Genomic DNA, 24,794 nt, shown 5'->3' on the forward strand with positions numbered 1-24,794 from the left:
ATCACTTTGTACTTAACTAAATTAGTTAAGCTAATTGATTTTAGCAGCCCAAAATGTCATCACCTGGGAGGACAGGATTAAGAAAACATGCTATACTTTAATTGCATCATTTGTGCAGTATGAACCTAACAAGATCTCAGATTTTAATAAATTAAATTTCACTTCAGCCTCATAAGAGACCTATAACTTTCATTACACACAAACTATATTTCCAGTTGCATTCTTACCGCTCATTACAGAAATGCAAACATGTATGAGATAACTTGGAATTTTCTATTCTATTTTGCAGCAGCTGCTAAAGCACAACTAGGTATCACATACGCTACCAGCTGCGAGCTTATCCTTACCGAGCGTTTTCCACCCGTTGAATTCCCCAAAGATCCAAGCCATCCTCAGTAAGTGTGCCAGTCTGCAAAATAAACCAAAGGACATGGCAAGAAGAAAAAAGCCTTCAGAAACAAATTTTCCTCAGGTAAAGCAAAAATTAGCTACTAATTAACCAAATTACACCTCCACAATGCATTTTATTTTACTTTCATAAAAAAAAACAAAAAAATACATATAAAAATATAAGCAGGACTTCAGGACAGGAAATACAGTATCTCCCTTGCTTTTGGACAGTAACTGAAGTTCCAACTCTGTTAAATAACTTAAAAAAAAACAAAACCAAAAAACATTCAAAGCCATGCCCCTCCCTGGAGACATGAAAAGAGAAACAGACCCTTAAATTTCAAAGATAATAGCTCAACATCTCTATATTCAGGGCTTGGGGGCAACAGAAAATGGGCACTAAGCCCTTAGGACTACTTTCTTACATAGCTAAAACAGTAACTGGAAAACCTTTACAAGGGAAATAATAAATCCAGTCTGGATATTTAAGACTTTAGCTAAAAATCTAAAGAGGAAAATAAATTCTATCTAAGGCATAGTGACAAGCAAAGGATTCTGGCTACTGGCATTACTGTCTTTCACTTGTGTTTCTGTTAAGGAGTAATAATAAAATATGCTGGTCTGGCTTTTCACTGAAATAAATAAAACTAAGAAACAAGTCTGACCTCACACTTCCATCTTCCAGAAGATGTCTACTAAATAAAACCAGTAAAACAAACCCCAGCTATCACATTTCTGGGGTGCCAATAGTAAGTTAGGACTTGGGAGACTTGAGATAAGAAAGCAGCTCTCTATTACATAAAGAGCTTTTTAGAGCAAACTAAATTAAGTGAGTTAACAGGTGATAAACACTGAACACCTGGAAGCTAACAGGACAAAAAATTATTTGATTTATACGTAAGTAATGAATTTTCCTGTAGTTGCCCGTCTATACAAATTCTCTTTTATATAATGCCCCTCCAGGTGGCAACACAAAGTTTCAAAATTCACCTAACCTTATCAAAACACACAAGATTCAGCTGGCCACAAATATTTATCCTTTGTGGACTGATGCAGAAGATGCCAATTTTTTTCAGCCTTCTTTGTGCATAAACAATGCCAGCAGTCATGGCAGCAGGGAGAGCTGGAGGCACCGTGATAGTGATAATGTCAAGAGACTCGATGATGATGGTATGAGTTGGAACCTGTAATAAAGGTCAGAGTGGATGAACAAGAACTAGCTATTTAAAGATTTACTATCTCACTGAAGCATTACATCACTGCTACCAAAAGCAAAATCCACATATTGCTTTCCCCAGTACAGCACATCCTGGATTGCCCAGAAACCTAGCAATCTTAACCCACTGTAAGCAACCATGATAATCCAGTCCTAAATTATCCACAACTCACTCATTACTTAAAATTTTTACTTTTTCCCCAGCAAATACATTACTTAAACACAATTACATTACAAAACAGTAACTAAGTAATGCAAAAATTTTGGAGAGACAAAAGTTACCGTTATCTGTTATCAATTTCTTGGTAAGAATGTTTTGCCTGCAGCATGCTTTAGATATGCTCTATCCTATTTCTTCCAAGTGAATTATCAGTTGGATAGAAATCTTATATATAATAAAGATAAAAGTGTAGTAATTGTGTCAGTAAAAATAGAGGTAAACTCAAATTTCACTGTAATATATTGAAGTCCTGCTTCTAAGCTGAATTTTGTTCTCAATAAGCTTGTCTTTCTCATTCCATGGATATAAAATAAAGCAAAGAAATTTTGACTTCAAATTCCTTTGTTTCTCATTATCTGAAGTGATTGTAATCATCAGCCCCTTTCTAAAATAAGGCAGTTCTTGACTAGAAATGAAAACATACCTCATTTAAGATGCTGTTGACAACTGTGTAAAGAAACCCAATGCCTGCCACCACAACCAAAGACAGAAGAAACAAATAGGCATCTCTGTAGAGTTTAAAATCAGTTGGCTTTGGATATAGTATGGAACGAACAAGCTGTCCTTTAGCAGTACTAAAGCCTAGAAATAAAAATAAGTTATTGAAAGTACAAACAAGAGCAAAGCTATTCAAATATATTAAAAATCCCAATGAAACCCTTACACTACTAATTTCTTTAGACTGTTTCTCAATATACAGTAAAAGATATTTTGCATTAATTTAGTTAAGGTTCCTCAAAAATACATGCACACCATAGTAAGTGCTTCTCTACAATGGCAAGGACATACAGCTGATGCCAACAAACCCCTCTTCTACAGCAGCAGTAAAGCCTCAAGTGGTTTGGCCTGGAAGAGTTTGTTGTACTGCATTTTGTCCCTTACAGTGCAAAGCTAGTGGGTATATTTATTAGTTATCCAATTAAGCCAGTGCTTGCAAAAAGAAAATGAAGTTATCCATACAGTCCAAACTTAAGTACTTAAGTGACAAGTCTCTGTAAGTTCACAATGACGTATGCACTAACATACCCATGAACTGCGTTTCAGGAGAAAAAAAAAAACCCACAACATTAAGTTCATCAGTATATTATATATATTTCGGCTCGAACACCAAACATTTTGTGTTAAAGGCTTAACTCTGAAGAGAGCTGTAAGCACAGTTCCAATAGATCAATCTTACATCTCCATTTACAAGATCAAGACAACACGTCTTTGCACACAACCATATGTAGTCCAGCTCTCCCAGAATTCGAGGACTAAATTATCTAGTATCTTCAATTTTTTGCATCCTTCTCCCTCAGATAAAGGGATTTTTACTTATACATCACTAGGTAAGAATTACTTCAGTTCTTACTATCAGACACCTTAGGAGCGAGACACCACCAAGTGCTGCGATGTCTGTCCAGTTCTGTGGAGTGGGAAATGCCCTACTTGACTAAAAGTTGTTCCTGTAAACCAGATAGGAGAATAGAGAACTTTTATACCCCTTTGCTCCTCTCTCTCTATGTAGTCATAGCAGGAAAAGTGTACTTGTCCACACGTAAAATCTGAACATGGTCCACAGAGCTAAATTCATCCCATTTACTGTTGTAAACAAGTGCTAACTCTGACCTGTCATGGGCAAAGAACAGATTAAAAAGATAACTCTAGATGTGAGGGCAGTAAGACTCCATGTGTTGAGTCTTTCTGCAGAATAGAAAAAAGTAAGTCTTCTGCTGTTCATTTCTGTTGCTGTTTTGGATGGCCTACATATAGGGAGATGTGTTCAAGGGAAAGGAAATACTTTTCGCTGATAAAAAAAATAGACTAATAAAAGCTTCTAGAAACACAACAGATTTAATTAAAAAAATTATCAGAATATTTACTGCTAAAACAGACTAAAAGAAGGTAAAGACACCAGAGAAAGAAGAAGAGGCTAATCAGGATGAAGTTATTAGAAAACTTGCTTTAAGTAGTATTCTAGTGAATGTAGTCAAGTTTATTCTATCCAGTTTTAGTGTAAGTTGGTTATAGCTTACATTCCTCTATTTTGTGGTGGTTCTCTTAAGATCATCTTTGTAAAGCAGAATCCTACAACTACACCAGTCTCTGCAATTTTCTGCAATTGAATATCTGTGTTATCTAAAACCAAACCTTTAACATATTAGTATGAAGAGGCACCTCTGTAGAAAGAGATCAAATGCAGTTTCTAAGCAAATGTTATGTTCTTTGACAAAATCGTGGGCAAAGAAAACCATCTGAGATTGCCACTGATTCCAGTAAAATAAGCCATTCCCCACTACCCACCCAATCCAATCATATGGCAAACCTTTTCAAAGAGGCTCATGTAGTTCAACCAACACACTGCACAGAAGACACCTAAGGGACTTCAAAACACATTCAGGGAAGTTTTAAACTGATGCTAAATACTGACTTACTTTCTTGCTTGCCAGCTGATACTCTCCAGACCATTATCTAGTTCTATTACTGTTGTAGACATTTATCAAATTATTTGGGCTATACTCATTTATCCAAGCTTAGCAACGTTCAATACAATACTCCAAAGTATAAGTTAACAAGTGATAAACTCAACAATCATTACCTGTTCTCACTACTAGAGCTTTGACCAATTCTCCAGTATAAAAACGGGTTTGAATTACATTGGTTCCACAGAACAAAGTATGCCGTTTATGCACTTCTGGACTGTATATTTCATCTCCCATTGCTTTCGGATATTCCGAAGGATTTGGTAGATTAATCTTTGTGACAGGAACACTTTCACCTTAAATGGAGAAAGAATGTTTAAGCAAGATCAAATAACAGTATACATTTTCCCGCTTCACAACTTCCAGTAGAGCAATATAAATCTCACTTCATCAGCACAAAAGCAGACTTATGGAGAAAGTATCTTCCTTTCAGCATGTTACTAGGCAGTCTCACCTATTAGTCTCAGCTCACCAGATTCCTTATAAAATCCTATTTAACTCTACTTGTTATTCACCAATACAGGCTTTGTACCTCTTACTTCAAATCACACTGGTGTAAAATACAACTTACTGAAAGAAAACAGGATTAAACATCCTTATGCTGCTGCAAGGCATCACCCCATCTTTACTCAGAGAAACTAGAGAACAAATTTCATCAGCTCCAGCTCCTTGGGTAACTGAGTACTCTCAAGCTTGGGCTGCAATCAATTTATCTGTTGCTAGTAGCAGCAAGAGGTTTAAGTATATTTAAAGAATTTAACATGATAAAACACACAAATATGCAGGCACAACTTGAAATAATAATTAATGGCTTTAAATACAGCAGAACACTCACTACCTGCATTCATGGAAGCTGCTAAAAAGTTTGGGCAAAAGAAGTATGAAGGAACATACTGCAGAGCTCAATTTGCACTCAGAACATCAAATCAAGAAGCAGGGAGACAAGCTATCAAGAAAGCTTTTCAACAAGAAACCATCATTCATTTTTGGAGCTGCCAAGCAGCACCAGGTAGCTGTTGCAGATAAGCAGAACACAAGTACATAAGTAGTTAGGAGCATATGTAAATTTGAGAACGTACACATTTCACACAAAACAAGCATATCCACTTCTGCTAGAACATACTGCAACTTAAGCATGCACACAGGTATAAATTAATACATTTAGCCAAACAAAACTGTATCAAGTTTACTTTACCTGTTAACATACTTTCATTTACAATGCAAGTACCACTGAGAAGTACTGCATCACAGGGCATAATTGTCCCATTAGATGGAATCAACATGGTATCTCCAGGCACAAGGTCGGTGGAAAGGATTTCTTCTATTTCTGAGTGTTAAAACACAAACAAGTTTACCTGAAAATAGCCACCATCTACAAAACCCCATAAAGATCCCCACAGCCAAGATCCACGTGGTGACAACTGAGATTATACTCTGTTCTCTTGATGGCATTATGAAAGGCTTTTTAAAACAGAAAAAGCCACTGATAAACTCAATTCCACTGCAGATTAAACTGTAGATCACCTGGATATAGTTCATCATAACAAATGAAAGGAAACAAGGTTGTACAAAAGGTATTAACAATCAGCTACAGTAAAACGTCTGTATAAAGATACAAGTCAAATACAAATGCATGTCTTACAAAACAGTATCACACTACAACCTAACCATCTTCAATTGCTGTGGTATCCAAATAAGCAAAAGTCCAGAAATCAATTTGCAGTCCCTGCTGAGTAACAAATTGTAATGGAAACCCAACGCATGCACATCTTTAAGCTGAGAAAGAAACTACAGTGACAGTTACATATGATAGATACGTAGTACATGTGGTAGATAATGAGAAACAAGAATAGGACGAACACCTAATCTAGAACAAACCCGATACTTGCTAAGAGTACCATCTACAAGTGTAATACTGAACATATTATTATCCTATCTAAATTCCCCTTGGCAATTTCTCCTTCTCCCCATACAATTTTGCTAAGAAATCAAGCATTTCAAGATGATCAAAGAAAGAACAGATGCACATCAACTTTACACTCACTGCTAATGGACAATTTAAACCCAGCTTTCCAAATAGCCTGTGAAATTTACCTTGGTTTCCTCTGCAGACAGAAACCCTTACAATGCTGTGAGCTGCTACCATGTCATGTAACATAACATATTGCTGCAAAGGGGAGAAAACAGTTTATTATTTAAAAGCACAGCTTGCCTTCTTCTATGTGCACGTTCTATTTCTACAAACCAAAGTGATGAGATTCTTCACCAACATTCTTTTACAACAAAATGTTACTCAAAACATTATCTTGAACATAGTTTAGGAAACTCATGGTTAAATAGTTTGAGTGCATCTATCTGTACAGGTTCCTACTTTTACCAGCATTCTGGAAGCAAACATACACTGCCAGGCAAAATGTTATAAACATTTGGTCATTAACATACGTAAGTAAAAACTGCAGTAGTTGTATGACCCCGGATTAAGGTAAGAGGGTTTTTTTTGTCTCTGGTTTGAATTCAGATTGCAATTTAAGGATAATTGGTACTTTGATTACCACCAGCTACAGCTAAGTCTACAAAATGAATGCACCACCAATTTAACGATTCACACATCTGGCTGGTGCTTAATTGTGTTAGACTTTTTCAAACACAGGAAAACAATGCAAGATGGAATCACTACTGTAAATATGACTTACTATAAACTTGTGTCTGGGTTTTATTTAAGTGAGGTAGCATTTATGTTATCTGAGATCAGCCTACTGATTCAACAGCATGGAAAGTGAGCAGAGACAGGTCTTGAGGAAAAATGCAAGTCCGAATTCTTCCAGCTCAAAAAGGGAAACCCTGTAACAACATTCTACCTGTATACCTCTAAAAAATTCTTCAAGATTTGTAGGCAATTTAATATCAAAATACACCAATCACTAAAAAGCTGAAATGATGCATCCGTTTTCTTTGAACTTACCTTTCTAATGGTGTAGAGTGAGCTAACAATGGATATTACAGACATGATCACAATTGCTAATGCATAGTAGTGATATTCATCAGTGATCCACAATATCACACTGAACAACTGAAAAATGTAAAAAGGGTTCAGAACCTAGAAGAGTGACAGAATATTAGTTACACCACAGGGTCACATGCATTCTCCATCAGAACAGAGTCAAAATCATTCTCCTCCTCTAAGAAGGAGATAAAAAAAAAAATCATGTGTGAAGAACTGAGAGGTTGGCCGGTTTTGCCAAACTATCCCTCTTTTTTATTACTTCCTCAACCCCTCAAAAGCACAGTTCTTACTAGAATACGCAAATATGTACTTTTAAATACACCTCAAAGCAAAATAGTAGGTACATCTGATGCACCTTAAGTTGCAATTCTTAAGTTGGATCTTATTATCTACTTCTTACTAATAAATGCACTCTGTTACTTCAAGGTTGGAGAGTTTCTTTGTTCAAAAGTTTCTATCATGAATTATTATACCGCATGGATAACAAATCAATTATGCAAATCCACCTTATACACAGAAAAAAGAAATAAAATCAAACAATCCAACAAAAGTTTATGCAAGAGCATGTTTGATTTGTTGCGTATGTTGTCACGTATAATCCGTGGGTTGATCATGGAGAACATAATTAGTCACTTTATATTTGAAATTAACAATAGAAAACAAATAAGATGCATACCCTCTGAAAGAATTCTGACACCTTTTCCTAACATCTTTGCTATGCACCAAGTTGTGAACTCTGAAGAGCTTACAGCTAAGGCCTCTTAAGTTTGGAGAGCTCCAAGATAAAGGTCAGTATCATTTTTTTTTTTACAGTGCTGGGCTCTGGAGGAAGGCTTCTGGTTTATATTATTATTTGAAGACCATCAAAAGTCATTGCATTTAAAGTAATAATTAATGATACACTTTTTTTTTAATAATTTGTTAAAGATCTTACCTCCTTAATCAGAAGCTTAAAAATGGAAGGCACTTTCACAGCAATTTCATTTACTCCATAGAATGCTTTTCTGCATTACAAAAGAAAAATATCAAAAAACAGTTGAAATTTTTATTAGAAATCTTATTGACTTCAAAGCAATTCCATTAATATGAGAAAGAACAAAATATTACTTTATCTGCGGCCCCTTTTATTTATCATTGTTTCAAAACACGTTTATCTGAAAACATCTACTCAGTGAGATGTCCAAATACATGGATAATTATTTTATACTTTGATTTACACTGTGACTTAATTTTTAGGTTCTTTCATAACATAATTTCCCTGCAAACTGCATATAGGTGCGATGTCAAACATGCCAGCATGGGGTTCGCATTAACTTATGCTCAAACAAGTGTTAACTTTTATCCTGCAGTAAGACACCATTTTTATGGTTCTGTATCTTATTCTTAGCATGAAGAAAGGCAAATCATAGAGCAGGGGGAAGGAGACAAGAAACAATCCTCTGATGGGACCTGAGATAGTTAAATTACATTGACATGAAGAAGCCCTTACCGGATGTTCTTAAGGAAAAGGCTTTTATTGTAGGAAAAGACACAAATTGACAGAAAACGGAATGATGAGCAAGCAGATGCTTCCATATTTTAAACTGAAATAAGGTCTCAACTGCAAAAAAAGGAAACTGAACAAAAAACCCCACCAACAACACCCCAAAAAAAACACTCAAAAAAACCAGCCAGGAATGCTACAGATGCCAAACTATTCTAGTTCAGGTAGTTTTTCAATAAATTAAAACACCAATTAAGTACATATCTACGTTTTCCAGCTTGCTGTTTCCATTTGAGGACTAAGAAATCCCTGAACTATGTATCATTAAAGTTACATTTTAAAGTGGTTTTTTTCTAGACTAAGTTCTTCTCTCTCTATGCACTTGAGCTGTGTCCCTTGACAGGCATATTTACGCTGTTAGTTTAAAATTGCATGTTAAAAAATAGGTTTTCCCCTGTTATTTCTTGCCAACCAAAATTAAAAGTGGGGAATGCATTTATCCCCAACCAACCAGAGACAGATGCAGGTCCATATGGGACACACTTGTGATACTGAAGTTTTAAAATTAAAGCCAAAGTTTTGAGACCTGGGAAGTTTCAGCCTCATCTTCCTAAAATAAGAAATTAGTTACAGTTTAGGCCAAGTTTGCTGCATCTAATATTCCTTACTAGATATCAAGCACACTATCCCCTCTCACAATCACCGCTAGCCAAGAACAGGAAAGAAAACAAGTAGCAAAGTAAGCTCCATTAGCATTCCCTTCATTCAAACCTTCAACAATCTGCAGCTTGAGACAAATGAGCATCTTTCCAGATAAAGAACTTTAGATAGGTTTTTTCACTGGGAATCAGTCTCTGTCTCTCAACCCATATACACCCTTCAACAATGACAGTATGTTATGAAAATAGTTATGCCACTTGAGGGTGAGTTATGTGGAAAAAACTATGATTTTCTTTTCATCAACCACCAAATTTCACCATATACCTGTGATGTGGAAAACATAACTGCTTGCTGTTCTTTTTGTACACTCATTTTATTTCAAAATGTTAATTAGTAAACACAAATTTACAAATATATTCTGAATTACTTTAAGCAATAGTTCCAATTCCCATAGTCAGTGTAGTTTGAAAAAACTAAGTCAACACATTACCTGAATTTATTTCCTACTCAGTGTATAGGTAAGAAACACAACAATTTCATACATCTAACAGCCTTTAAACAAAGCATAACACCTGTCTGTAAACACTAATCACTCAATTGTCTTCTACTTTTGTTAACACTTTGAGCACAGGTAATGGAATTAAAACAATTATTCCCTCAAATATTGTAATATTACCTGTAATCATGCATTCCCTTTGTCAGTCCTGTGCTGTATTCATTATGAATTGAAGAACATAACGTAGATTCATCTAGACCTCTAAGTAAAGGAAAAAGTCAATGAATTAAGAAATGTGACATTTAAAAGTAACTCAAAAGGGCTGGGTCTTTGCTAAGAGTTACACTGTATTATAAAAAAACCAAAGTCTATTGACTCATGTTTTTCCTAGCTATTTTTGTCACAACTGCAGATACCAATGAGGTGTTAAAAGCAGTCCTCTTGCTATCATGTCTTACTCTTCCTCTGTCTTATTAATCAATTTATCAAATAAATCTATACTGAGACTATATTGCAGCATCCTACTATCAAAATTTTATCCATGACTAGGTAAAGTATGGTCTAACATTTTAAGTGCTTCTTTATCACTGGAAGACGTACCTCCATAGGACTTCTCTACATGCTGTGGAAGCAAATACTGTAATTAAGTAGATCTGCAGATAAGCAAGCACACCTGAAACATCATTATGTTTACAACTATGGGGTCATTTCAACTACCAAACTCAGTAAATAAGACATATCATGACCAATATCCAGAGATTTCTAGTGGACACACTTTGAACGCACAGGAAAATACCATTACCTTCCCAAAGGCCTTCCAAGATAGCAAAACCAGCACTATGGAATACAAGTCTTTTTTATACTGGATATGTAATAGGTTATCTACTAAAAAGATTCTGGTGTGTCCCAGTGAAGAAAAACCTCTTTAGAGTACATATGTAGTAACAATTGTTTCCATTTGCTAGAAGAGAGGGAAAGTTTTAAACATCTCACTAGTGCAAAGGCTAGGACCATGTTCTGTTACCAGAAGTTGACAGAAACAGGTGAAAATGTCAATGTGTTAATTTGGCCATAGGTTTATGGGGTTTCACTAAAAATTTTCAAGTTCAAAGATTTTTAAATCACGATTTTTCAATGAAGAAATATTCAATTCTCTGTTAAGAAGTGTGCCTTTCCTGCCATTCTATGCCATTTTTTTTCCCCTGCATAAAAGGAATGTAACAGTGGGTTTAAGAAGGGTCCCTAAAACTAAGTGCTTCATATGTAGATATGCATATCTATGTGCATAATGTCCATGTAAATACAAAGCTTCTAGCAGGATGTTACTTGCTTATTAGAGTACTGCTACAGCACCGAATTCCCAGGGCATTTGAAAAAAACCTGTGCACACACAGTTTATTACATAAAACTCTCATCAACTCTGAGATTCAGTTGACACTAGCTAAAACAAAACAGACATACAAGGTCAAAGTTGCATCCTCTTTGGCTATGTGACCAAGTCTGATTTAGTTTAAGAACAATTACACTTGTATTTCCTGTGTTTAACACAGTGATCTTAATATTACATTACTACAAAGAGAACAGTGATCTGAAACTCAAGCTCTTGTAACAGAATTAGTTACCCAAGAAATCTTAATTAGCCTCTCTTGTATTATTCCAAGTCTTTAATTATGCGATCAAACTGTTCTGTCTCTGGATACTTGCATAATTAACTGCACAGAGTGACTCTATCTTCATGATGCAGTATTGTGCTTAGGTCACAGCTGTATCTGTGTTACTCGCCTAACAGATACTACTATGAAGCCTTCCAGCCTCATATACAGCATCTTTACAAATCTTGATTCTCTAAGATGTTATTAAGCAATACCAATTCCTTGGTTTTACATAAACTGAAGAGCATCGAGAAAAAGTATCTCGATGAAGGACAAATTTTTCAGACTTCTTTTCAAAATATTTATCATTCATAAGTTCAGTTACTATTTTTCCAAACTTATGATCATCATACCCAATTCACTTTAGAGAAAATTTATGGCTAACTCTTTATTTGACCTTGTGCAAAACTGACTTTGTACTCTGCCAGTATCGGGTATGCCTCAGATCCAGCTGTTTCTACTCCTTATTGTCCAATTGCTAAATAATGCCATCCAGCTCAGCTACAGTACCTGACTAAACAAGTGGTCTGGCTCGGTTGTTGCTAACACATCAAACAAATGAAAGTTTGGCATATCAGCAAGAATGTGATTGAATAAATGGTCACATAACTTCACAGGCATATCTGAGATTTTTCCAGAGCTTATGAATTGGCTGGGTTATCATAAGAACATCAAAAGGCACAGTCCAAGAGCCAGCAAATGCCAAGTTTCAAGCCACTGTTTTAATACTAAGGAACAACATTTTTCCTAAACACATGGAGCTGTATGATTTTTTCCCCATACCTGTTCTTAGCATAAAAAAACCCCAAACCCTCAAAACAGTACTTGTAATCTCATCTGTGGGAAGCATTCTCTTTGAACAGTTTAAATTAGCAACACTATAGGCATGGAAACAGGACCCAGTAATGCAAAGTGAAAAGTGCCCCTACCTGCACCACTGTAATTCATGGCAGGCTTGACATAAAAAATGTGTACAAAGCTTTTAATTATTTACACATGAACTGAGACATTTCCACCCATTTCCCCCTGCCATCCAGGGGACTGCCCAATTTTGTAACTGCTTGTATTATGATGATTTCTTTAAATTGTTGCCATTGCTGATAACTTTCCATACTATTTGTACATGCTTTTTTGAAAACATAGAAACAGCTGCAAATTATCATTCTTCTTACAGAAGTTCTGGTTATTTTTTTTTTTTTCCTTCAGTCACCGGTCATTATTTTTTTCTATATGTAGTGTTTGGACTTTTCCATATGATGGTTCAATGTAGTGGACACTGATTTAAGTTGAACAGGTTATATTATTGATCTAAACATCTTATTTTAACAAGCAGTTGTGAAAACCAGAGAAACCGGTGCTCATTTAACTTGTTAGCACTGAGAAGGTCTCATCAGTAGTATTAGAGAAAAGAACTTTCTTCTTCAACCCTAACACAATGCAACGGTGCTGCTGGATAAAAGAAAATACAGCGCACCACATTCAGTAAGCACAGCTACTACTGCCCACCAAAAGACATTTTCTATCAATGCAAGAGACCTGGTTTTGCTACCAAAGAATAAAAAAGAGGGATCAAATTCAGTTCAACCGTACTAAAATGTAAAAGCAGATGTACAGAAAGGTGACCAACAAAGTATAAGGTGAACTCCCCTCTTCCTAAATACTCCCTTAAGGCCTAGCTCAGCAGCAATGCAAAAAATAGGATTTATTCCATCAGAAGCAAAGTTTTTAAGAGTTTATAGAAGAACTACTATCTATCAACAGGTGCTTTGATTCTCAAATAACAATCCAAGAACAGGCAAAAGCCTGCACAGGCATGCAGCCCGTCACCCTAAACGAGTCATGCTCAATAAAGGTAGATTAAACAAATACCCTTCTTCAAACAAAGACTCTGAGCTAAACCAGCTGGTCAGAATACAATACCAATTTTCACCATCTTCTTACGCTTGCGATAGTACTTTTAAAAAAAGCAGTTTCACGAACAACACAAAAGGAAAAGGTATTCTTACCGTATAACATCAAAACTTTGAACTGAATCATTCCAGAAATACTTCATGCTGTGATGGGTGAAATAACGAATCTGCAGGGCAACAGACATAGCTATTAAACCAGCAACACTTAACATTTCTCACTGACTTTATTCTGAACAGTGATACAAAGTGAATTTAGAAAAACTCCACTGAAAAATAAACACTTTTCTTTCAAAATAATCTTTCAAGCATTCCACAATATCCAGTAAAAGGTTATTGAGGAAAAGATTTGTGCTCCACCCAAAGAATGAGTTAGCCTTTTAGACAAAAGCAGCAGCTCACACATACTGTATTATGTATGTTTACTCTAGATACTATTTGAGATACTTTGAAAATTACCAAGTGTAGCATTGCAGGTTTACTTACAGGCAAACACTTTTTTAAATCATTTTTATTCTCTTCTGCATCAGATTCACAGAAATGAACTGCATGGCCGTTTGAAACCTTGTGTACAATAGGGTTGGGATTCTGTAAAGGACTGGCTCCCAAAGAAGGCATAACGCGAACCTTTGCACAAAACCATATCTTGAATTCATCCTTAAAAAGAGGGGGGGAGAAATGAGCAGGTTCAAACAGCATTTAAACAGCATTTTACTACAATAGATTTAGCAAAACATGTCAACAACAGATGACAGATTAGCAGAGCCCACACATAACTACAAAAGATAGCCCCAAGTTAATATCAACTACCTTACATTTCCTTTCCACAATTCTAAAAGCATATTTTTTGTATTGGAAGATATATATATATTTTTTATTTTTTTTAAACAATGAGTCTTGGTACTTGAATTTTTACATCTTTGGCCCTTCACAGTTTAGCATAGTTGTTCTGTGGTAGGAGGAACTATGGGATTCCTACGCATTCAGCTGCGCCCACCCAGCAACTTCAAATAGCTGAGGACTTAACACAAGGGACTGCACACAGCAATTGTGCAGGAAGAAAATAGTTTGAAGTCAAACCATATTTGGAGCCACAGTTACACTTTAATTCAATAAACATATCTTTGCTGAACAGGGAGGGAAAACCTGATAACCACATTATCAGGTTATATGAACAAGGTATCTGTTCTGTAACTTTTGATGACAACAGCATTCATGTATTTCTTAAAATCCAAAAGCAAACACTTTCCTTTTGCTATGTCCTTTGCAAACAGCTGTCAGTCTTCCCACACAGGCAGCAAAGCTATATACAGCACCAAGGAGCACAATTCTGCAGTGCTGTAAAACGAAATCGTGTCTACTCTGCAGAGAAGGGTTCGTGCATTTCAGCAAGCAAGACGGATGCAAACCAGATGCACACTGGGAGAAGCACACCCTCCTTTGACTTACAGTTGTTCTCAGCAGAACCACTTCACAGTCTTTAAGGGTAGTCCTTTTACACGTTGCTTTCACACGCCACTCAGGCATCCAGTAGAGGAGGAGGAGGAAAAAGCCACCAGAACAGATCACTCCTATAGCAACTAGCACCAACTTCCAGTGACACAGATCATAGCCATAGATCTCCTGCATGGAAACAGAGAAACAAATAACAAACAGCGATGCTCTTAATTACTCTGGCATGGGAAGACAACATTCATTTTTCATAACATGTGGTATTTTAAGTGAATCAAATTTCAAAGCCATTTTCTCATTTTTCTTCTCTGGGGGAAGGAAAGATTTTAAAAAATTAGTACATGACAGAGTGGCAACAAAAAGGAACAGTTTTGATCCATCAGAAATATAAACATTAATAAAAGCCTGACAAAGGCAGAATATCCTTTCTCCTCTCTGCACTGCTCCTTAAGTACTGAAGTTGCAACACAACCTGTCTTAACTCTCAGTGAACAACAAAATTTTTGACCATGGCACAGCACAAGTCAGCTAAGCATTTAAGAGCAAAAGCATATGTGGTTTTGTCAAATGTTGATTTTACCACATTAAAGCATTTGATTAGCTAGCATACATAGTGCTGAATTACTGGTGCTAGCTGAATTTCATACTTTCTAAACAAGCCTGTGAATATATTTATCAAACACTACTTTTCAGCAGAGAACGGAATTACTCTGCCTGCCATTTAACAAGAAATGCTATCGTGAAACATCAGCAACTGCAAGCCGCACTGTCAAAGGTTCTGTAACTTGCACCAGCTGGAAAAATCCTCTTCTCCCATTAAAAAAAATCCACAATTTATTAAGTGTGCCTTGGTCAAAGGCATGTACCAACTTAACCTGATGACAGCCAGGAAGAGAAAATAATTCAGTGACTTAGTAGATGCTGTGTTACATTCCTGAGTTTCACATTACATCATTAGATTATATTTCCTGCTACAAAAGGGTAATGAAGTTTCCCATTCGGTCCCACCCACATTGTTCATATTGACAACATTTTTTGCGGGGTTTTTTTTGTTCTTTTTGTTAAATAGTACTAGAAATTGTTTAAACTCCTGTCATGGTTTAAACTCCTGTCGTGTCCTGGCTGAACTAAGGACAACTGCTTTCTTAAGAAAAGGCTTTTTAAAAAGTTTGTTTTGCAGCCTTCTCAGCTGACAAAAAGCAGAGACAAAACCCATTCCCTGTTATTTTCTAAACACTGTAGGCAGTATTCACTCCTTACCAATAAAAACAGGTGGGTAAAAGATAGTGGGAGAGGTTGATGCTTCTTTTGGGCAAAACAAATTATTTCCTCTAAAAAGCATTTATTTTTAGTGATCAGACCATAAGCATCTCAGTTTCAATTTTTGTTGTATGATGTATTTGCATACTCCCCATGCTAGAGCTGTTCTAGTGAAGAGCTTATTTTCCTAGCAGCATGCACAAATACAGAATAAGAACTTCAATTTACAGGAATCTACCATGTTTTAAAACAAAAATCCCTACATACCCCAAATAGTTTCTGCTGTCTCTAGAATAGCCTGGAAGTTTAAAGATCAGCTGCCCCTATCTCCCTGTCAAAGCTAACTGCTGCATCTCCCATGACAAACATTTGTAACATACCCCATTGAGAGAGAAAACCAGGAAAATGTGGTGTTTTTCACTGTATAAAAATAGATGAACAGAATTTATTACCATCTCATCTTCCTCTGCTTTATTGACAAACTTCTTTTCTTCTTTCTCCATGTTTAGGATGATATGGAACTCCTCTACTTAAGATATGGAAGACCTTTAACAACAAAAGAATTAAAAATTGGAGCAATGTTACTGGGCTTATATGACAACATATTAATACAGATCTTAAAATTGCACTGTTACTAGTTTCTGGTAGTAACAACCTGTAGAGCTCTAGTAAAGCTTTAAAACTGAATACTGGATGAGTACAAGTGAAATACTGCAGAAACAGCAGGCTTTGAATGAAGGAAAAGAGCTTGTACCAATACAACTTGGTTATATTCTACATGCAGCAAACAATTCCTCGTACATTCTACAAACATCATGAGGGAAATGTAAATTAAACCTGTTAAAAAGGCTTAAAAGTACATAAGGATTACACATTTCTATCATTCTACATGTAATAGCTCAGATCAGATGCTTTCAGAAGCCAGGCTATCCTTCAAGAGGCACTGTACCCAAGACGTGCATGTCTCATCTGAAAAAAATCAGAAAAATAAGTACATGCTGAATAGTCTAGCCCCCAGTATTTCTAAGTCAAGGCGTGCTTAATGGTCAGTTAGTCTTCTCGCTTCTTTCCAATAATTTTACCATTCAATTTGTATCAATTGGTGTTCAGGGTTCACTTATGGTCACCAGACTCCAGGTCAGATCCTCTCAATGCCAGCCTCTGAATCCATGCATTTATACTGAACAGCAATGACAACTTCAGAAGGTCCTTCCTCCCAACTCCTGCAGCTTAACATCATCACACCCTCATATGCCTTCTGCAAGCTACCAATTAAAGCCAACAAATGAAGCAGGCACCCAACAGAACAGGTTTCTCTTGCTACTCAAATCTGTTCCCCTGAGAAACCTATTCCCACTACTGAATAAAGTCTTAGTGGAAGAAATACACACTCGAAGCAAAGAACTGCATCACAACAAAGGGCTGTCACAGGTGAAAAACTACTCAGCACTTCATAAATTGAGTGCTTGACATTCTCAATTTGTATGCTTTGTATGGAAGGAAGCTAATTTGGTAACAACTCTCTCCTTTAACAGAAACACCAGTTCACATGCTCCTTGCTTTAAGCTGAACATTTTTTGTTACTAGCCAGTACTGAACTATAAATACCTTTCTTCCTGCAAATTGATTTGGAGATTAAGCCAGAAGGTATGTACCACTGATAGTTCCTTATCTGTTACACAAGTCATACAAGTTCTAGAACACATTTTTGTTTAAACTGACACTTTTCCTCACTAGACAATTTTTTATCCTGGGAAAGATATATATACAAGGAACTAGTTAAAATCTGCCCTAAACCTACACAGGATTGCTGAGAAAGCTCCTGAGAACAGTCTTTGAATTAATAACATCAAGCAACTTTATGTACACCATACATACCACATTTTCAATCAAGAAGTCATGCAGCCAGAGAAAGTTTTTGTATTTACAGAATTATACTTCTAGCACAGTTCACAGCTCCATGACAGAATTGTTAGATTTATCATACTTGAACTAGTCTGCTCTTAAACAAACATGCATTTCCTCACTAAAGCGTACCACACCACTAAAAACAGTGCCTACAGGCAAAACTCCAATCTTGATGAACATACCTAGCAACAACTGTATTGATACAGTCAAGCACCAGGTGGCAAAATAAATGCAAACAACTTCAAGATCAATAAAACTCAACTGAGATTTCCATGTGGCAAACATGCCAGAACAGGCACTCTGTGGGACACAGCAGCAGCACGAGAGAGAAGTACAGCTGCCTTCATTTAGGGCTGTTCCACAGCTAGGAAGGAACGTTACGTTTTCAGTCTAAAGCAGCACAAAGGGAAATCTGAGAGCACCAGCAATAATTCCTGTGATTCAATGTGTACTTTGAAGAGCTGGGTAGAATCACACAGGGAATACACAAGCAGCATCAGGAAGCTATTTCTGACTCACATCATTAACTGCATCTGCATTATTTTATACAGACTCATTTACTGAGCAACCTTCAATTAACACACACATTCTCAATATTTCACATACTGCTTGTTATTTTCCATTTTAAACTCAACTGTCTAAATTTAGAAAAGAGATCTTTTCTTAGCTGATAGGTCATGAAAATCATTACTATTCAGCAACAAAGAACAGCAATCTTTCTCCAATCTTACCCCTTTTGACACATCATCACCCCAAACTCATCATCAAGAGTTCAAATGCATCATGGGTTTGTTTCTCACTGTCCTGTTTCTCAACTGTCAGTTGTGGTTAAACACCACCACCACAGGCTCTACAGGGTTGCCCTCTTTGGAGGTGACTTCAGGCTGCTGAGTCAGACTGAAAAGATAAGTAGTAGCATCCAACCAATTCAGAAAAGACTTCAGCCATCTGCATTTGATCTTTACGTCCTTCTTTCTATAATACGGTGTGGAATTAAACATGACAATACTTAAAATACCTAATCAAATATTAAAATTTAATTAAATTGTTAAGTATTTAAATATAAGCCTTGGACTTTTCAGACTACAAGGGAGTATAGCATTTTACTAGTACCCTAAGTGGGGTTGAAAGCCACTCAGAAGAAGCAATGTGGTCTCAGGAATATTCAAGTACCAAAAGAGCTGCCACTCACCTCTCTCAAGCACAAGTTCCCAGAAGTGAACAGCTGGAGAAGTCCTTCCCCCTTTAACAAACTGAAAATATCAACCAGAAAGCACTATTTAGTCATTTTAAAGAGAGGGGCCAAACCCAATGGAAGTGGTGAAAGTTACTGTCACTCCACTTACGTAATTTTTTCTCACTGAGCTACTATTGCATAGCTAAGAGTTTTCTAGAGTCAGAAAAGTAGGAAGTATCAAAAAGGTCTGTAAAAGAAATGCTGTTTGCCACTGAAACTAAGGGAACAACTTAGGTATAAATTTAATGAATGGTACAGTAATCAGCTGAACAGTGTCTGAACTGAAGTACTTGAAAGAACATATATGTGAATCACAAGCTTCAACAGTGAATCTGCCATTTGGCAAAAAAAAGTATACTAAAATTAAGTGCAACTGCATTTGCTATTTACCTGTGTCTAGAAGAGTATGTAGCTACCAGCAGGACAGAACCTGCAATTCCAGATTTATGCTGATATTATTTTGGAGCTAAAGTCCATCACAAATTGCATCACTGGAGAAATTACAGCAGTGTACACACCCTAAAACTAGATGCATCCTGCACAATGAAGAGAGTGTTGCACCTCTTACTCCACCAATATCTATTTATTGATCTATCCTGACTAAACCACCAGGATACCAAGCAGTTCTATCAAAATATTTACAGGCAATAAACATTTGCAGCAACATTATAAAATGTGCAAGTGAACTCCTGGCATATTTATTGAGGAAAATGTTGTAAAAGAGCTACAGTAAGTCTCAATCAGTATGCCTGAGGAGTTCTGCAAGCCACGCTTCCAAAGGACTATCTGATCTGAAGTCAGTTTTCTAATAGTTGGCATAATTAGCAAACTACTTTAGTGCAAATTTTACCCTTCAAGTTTGATTTGAGGGGTAAGAAGCAAAGAGATCTTCCCTCTGTTCTCCTCAATATTTGTCCCAAGACCATAATCCTTAAAAACTAATTCTGCTTTAGCATAAACACATTGTTGCCATCAGTTTATTCTTCCAGTTTTCCAACTTAACTGGAAATTTCATCATTTCAAGAGAAAAATCCCAAGGTCTGGAAAAATTACTGCTATGAAAGAAAAAAAATTCGGTATCTCCTGCAGTCACCATGTAATTTAAATACCAAGTTTCTCAGATGAAATTAAGACTTTTGACAGCTCAAGTCTTTCATAAAATCCATGTACTATACATTCAAAAAATCATCAAGCTGTTACTTCTGCTTACGCTCTGTCACTGTTTGCCTGCATAAAATATGCAACTAAATAAACTTATAAACTTGTATGTTAAACATCCCCCATTTTATTACTTTCAGATATTTGTAAAAATCCTGAGATAACAAAAAGAGTTTCTCTTACCAACAAGCAGTCCAGCAGCTGTCCTCTGCACTTGCTTTTGTTATCATGAGTTAACGAGGCAGTTCTTAATAACTGAGACCCTATCTACAAGGGAAGTCCTGACAAATGAACTATTTTGTCTAAAATCTAAAAAAAGTCTCCAAGGGCTTTTCAAACTGTTATCAAAAGATTAACATATCAAAGAAAATTTGGCACTGCTTGGAATGCCTTTTTTTTTTTTCCCCCTCTTCCCTCCAGGGTGGCTGAACAATTGCAAGACTGTGGCCAGGCTGCTGCAGAGGCTGCGCTTCCAGGCATCAGCTGCCCAGTCCAGCTCCTTCTATTCTAACCACAAATGCCTCACCAGGAGCGTGCAGTTGCAGGTCTATGCACGAGTCCTGATACTATCTGTCCAGCTAAAAGCATGTATGCTTCTGACCAAACCCTTCCACGTATTTACAGCTGTTGTGAGTGAAGACAACATTCATTTTGAGGAGCTAACCAATGCGACAGGCGGCAGTTAATACGCACATTTCTCATCTCAGCATTTTACAATTTATCACAGAGCATAATAAAACAATCACACCAAATTAGACGACCTTTAGAGCTCAAGCGCTACAAAGCTAAAAAAGGGAACTTGGTCACTACCCAAATGTCACAGAAACAAGTTTCTTTTCTATACAAGACAAAGATCAACCAGCACTGCGTTGGTAAGAACATGAAGGGCAGACAAAAAGATCTAGCAAATCAGACAGGAGAAGCAAGAGACATCCATGAGAGACAACAAATTCAAAAACCACCTATGTGCAAGGATTAATACAAGTAATTCCTCCCATATCATTTAATGATAGTGATTCCTATGTAATCACTATCATTAAATAAACCAAGCAGCAACTTCTACAGCAAGAGAATTAACACCAAAATACCAGACTGACCTGTCTAAAAAAAAGATCATGGTATAGCTCAAATGTGAATCATATCCCTGAAAAACTCTTCTAGTGCCTAAATGACCTGTTTGGCTCTCCTTGGTCCAAAAGGGAACATTGTTACTTTAAAGCACTACTGAAAGACTGGAAAACCTTTTCTAGAACTTATTTACAACAAGCACAGGCTTCATTAAGAGATGCTTCACGGAGCTTCGGAGTTGAGAATAAAAGTTTCTAAATAGCTTGATGTCATTAGAAGTCTTTTAGATTTCTGAATTAAAAAATATCTTGAGCAGTCTTAACTGCAGATTATTGCACAGCAGGCAAACATCATCTTCAACTGTATCCTCACTAGCTGTCAAAACACAGAAAAAAAACCTGCTTTGTTTTGAAGCTAGAAAGCCAAACATTTTTTCTGTCATTCAGAAATTAAACATTTCTGCATTTACGAGCCATACTTCCACCCCTTTATCACAAGAAGGAATCAACCTTGCAAGGTAACTGACCTTAGAATGGCAACTTTTACCACCAGAGTTTATTCTCATTCCAGTAACATGTGATTCCCACGCATCAAGAGCAGTTACCAAACAGTCAATTTTTTTCAGGCATTATGGTAAAGCTTTCCAGCATTCACGCTATGGACATGCAGGAGGTAAGCAATTCCTTTACATACACAGAACAGAAACTAATGCTCCATCTCTGCCACGCTGGCAGTTCCAAAATTAAAAACTGAAGTACTCACAACAGAAGAGCAGTAACAGGCCAGTAAGCAATGGGAATGTATCTTCTGAGAATACATTCAGTTTCAAAATACGCCCAATTTCTTAGGGAAGATGAAAACACAGCTGACCATTAGCAGAACGGTCAGTTAATTTTACAAAGCAACTGACAGGAAAAGTGTATTCCTTTGCCCTGCCACAGAAGCCAGCTTTCCACATCACCCTACAAAGGCTGTGTATCACGTGCTGCACAGGAGCACTTGGCACATCCAAGGACATGGTAATTTGAAAGACGGTTCTGCACTTGTACCACAAGTCAAATGCCAAAAGATGCTCTGAATATTAAGTGTATTTCGAAATTTTAATGTTATAATATGCCTGTAGGCATATAAAAATACTTCTTATTTAACTACCAGCAGCAAAACCCAATGAAAATGCTTTTTCAGAATTATTACAGAAAGACTAAAGACTTTTTTTCCCCACCACCACAGAGCCATTTCTCAGGAGAAAACACCTAAAACAAGCAAACTAGCAAAAACCACCCACAAACGAAACAAAAAACCACCCCCATTCTTGACCTAAGATGATCTCCTTTGCCATCCTGCTAATGAGACCTCCTGGTCTGCATAACACTGGGCAGCAATGATCACGCAAAGCTGCATTCAATACATCACTTTCAATGCGCGTATAATATGCGCATTCTGACCTGATGTCAGAATTGCCAGCAGTCGAGGATAGACATTCTAGGTATAGCGTAAGAGGCCATGCTCTAGAAAAAGCACTTTTAAATGGTGCTATAAAAATAGAAGGAAAAGTCTTATCAGCTATTACTACTTGAGCTTGCAGCTCCTGCCCATGCCAACTGCCAACAAGTTCCACATACAATACCTGAAAAGCTAACTCTACAACACTTAATTTAAAACGTGTTATACCAATAAATAAGTGGGCAAGGATACAAGGCTAAAATGATGCAAGGATAAAAAAAAAAAAGAAAAAAGAAAGAAAAAATAGAACACATTCTTCTCAAACAGCACCACATAACATGCTGCACACATTAAAAATCGCAAAATAAAGCAAACTTGAACAGAACATTTCAAACTTTTAAGAGCTGAAACCAAAGCTTCTACCCACAGTGTCTTGGACTTGAGTATTGTGTTTATTGCCCAGTTCTTGTCTTTTATGTAAGAGATCCTGCTTCAGCATTTATAAAAATAATATATTGTTCCTTATGATTTCTCCACTGGCTGCTTTCAAAATGTACTGACAGAACACGCAGCCACTCAAAATTAAAAAAGGACCATTTTTAAGTAGACTTGCAGTTAAAAAACTAGTAATATTTTAAGGGTTCTAAGAATGCCCTGCTAAATTCCACATTATGACATCTTGCCTCCAAACAGTCTGTTACCAGGATTCATCATCCCTCCCTCATTACTCTCAGTACCTTCTCAAAGGAAAGAGTTTCCAAAGTTCCTTCTCAGCATTTTTGCTTCTCTGATGTGCATCACTTGCAGAGACAACTTCCACTTAAGTATCTAAGAATACAGGCACAGCTTCTGGCAGACGGGATTACGTTACACCCCGGTCTCAGAGGGATTCCACACATCTGAGCTGCAGCACAACGCTAGAGACTTCTCACACTACCTGGCAAGCCTAACACCATGTGCAAGAGCAGGTCTTTACCTGCTCCCAAAACATAAAAGCCATGTCACTCAAAGACCACTTCAAGACCGAAACAGATCACTTCACACCTGATATACAACTTAGCCAAAAGTCTTGAGATATCACGTTTTATGACCATGAAAACCAACGGTTATCACATTCTACTTCAACATACACTATGAGCTTACACTTGTAGGTTAAACTTATTTGTGTAACGAGCTTACACTTTGTGTAATATAGACTAATATATTATAGGTTAAACTTATTTGAAAGCTCAATCTAAGAAATGCACCTTACATGGATGTAATTTATAGTTCTTAAATAGGTTGAGGGCAAACCCTTGAATACAAAATTATCCACATTATGTACAATAAATGTTTGGGTAAGACATGCAAGCTAAAAGAACTATGGAAGAACAAAACTCCTCCAGCTATATTTTGAAAGGAGTTAAGGTTATAATTTGTACTACAAACAAAGCTTAACACTTAAGTCAAGTAACCAAGCTCCAACAATAAGAATGACATAATAGTTTAATGAATACATGGAAATTTTACAAGTACACGAGCTAAATTTTAACAAAGCCCTCCACTCAATACCCATTTTATCACTTCCCATCTTGGGCTTTCTGTTATAATACAAGCTTTTGTTTCTGTGTTTAGGCCTAAGGAAGACCATTGTATCCAACAATCACCAAACCAAAATTGTATTTACATTTGTAGAGTGTATTCTTTGTAAAGTATACTTTTTGCAGGCTGTAATAGCAATTGCAATGTTTATAGCAGAATACATGCTACAGTAAGGAAAGATAATTCTACATCTAACA

The 24,794-nt window shown here is 36.6% G+C and overlaps 1 protein-coding gene across 1 annotated transcript in view; it reads right to left on the minus strand.

Annotated features, from left to right (window-relative positions):
- ATP13A3 (ATPase 13A3) overlaps positions 1-16,741 on the minus strand; it is a 37,532-nt gene extending 20,791 nt beyond the window's left edge. The window contains exons 1-13 of the mRNA XM_065674850.1: positions 16,655-16,741; positions 14,940-15,113; positions 13,977-14,147; positions 13,590-13,660; positions 10,112-10,192; positions 8,227-8,296; positions 7,251-7,385; positions 6,383-6,455; positions 5,484-5,615; positions 4,405-4,584; positions 2,251-2,408; positions 1,386-1,574; positions 348-409 (exon numbers count right to left, since the gene is read on the minus strand). Coding sequence (XP_065530922.1) covers positions 348-409; positions 1,386-1,574; positions 2,251-2,408; positions 4,405-4,584; positions 5,484-5,615; positions 6,383-6,455; positions 7,251-7,385; positions 8,227-8,296; positions 10,112-10,192; positions 13,590-13,660; positions 13,977-14,147; positions 14,940-15,113; positions 16,655-16,705 — 1,547 coding nt within the window. The 5' untranslated portion in view covers positions 16,706-16,741. The remainder of the gene's footprint in view (positions 1-347; positions 410-1,385; positions 1,575-2,250; positions 2,409-4,404; positions 4,585-5,483; positions 5,616-6,382; positions 6,456-7,250; positions 7,386-8,226; positions 8,297-10,111; positions 10,193-13,589; positions 13,661-13,976; positions 14,148-14,939; positions 15,114-16,654) is intronic.
- Positions 16,742-24,794: the final 8,053 nt, after the last annotated feature.

This window comes from Lathamus discolor, chromosome 3 (genome assembly GCF_037157495.1).
Source record: "Lathamus discolor isolate bLatDis1 chromosome 3, bLatDis1.hap1, whole genome shotgun sequence".
Lineage (NCBI taxonomy): Eukaryota > Metazoa > Chordata > Aves > Psittaciformes > Psittacidae > Lathamus > Lathamus discolor.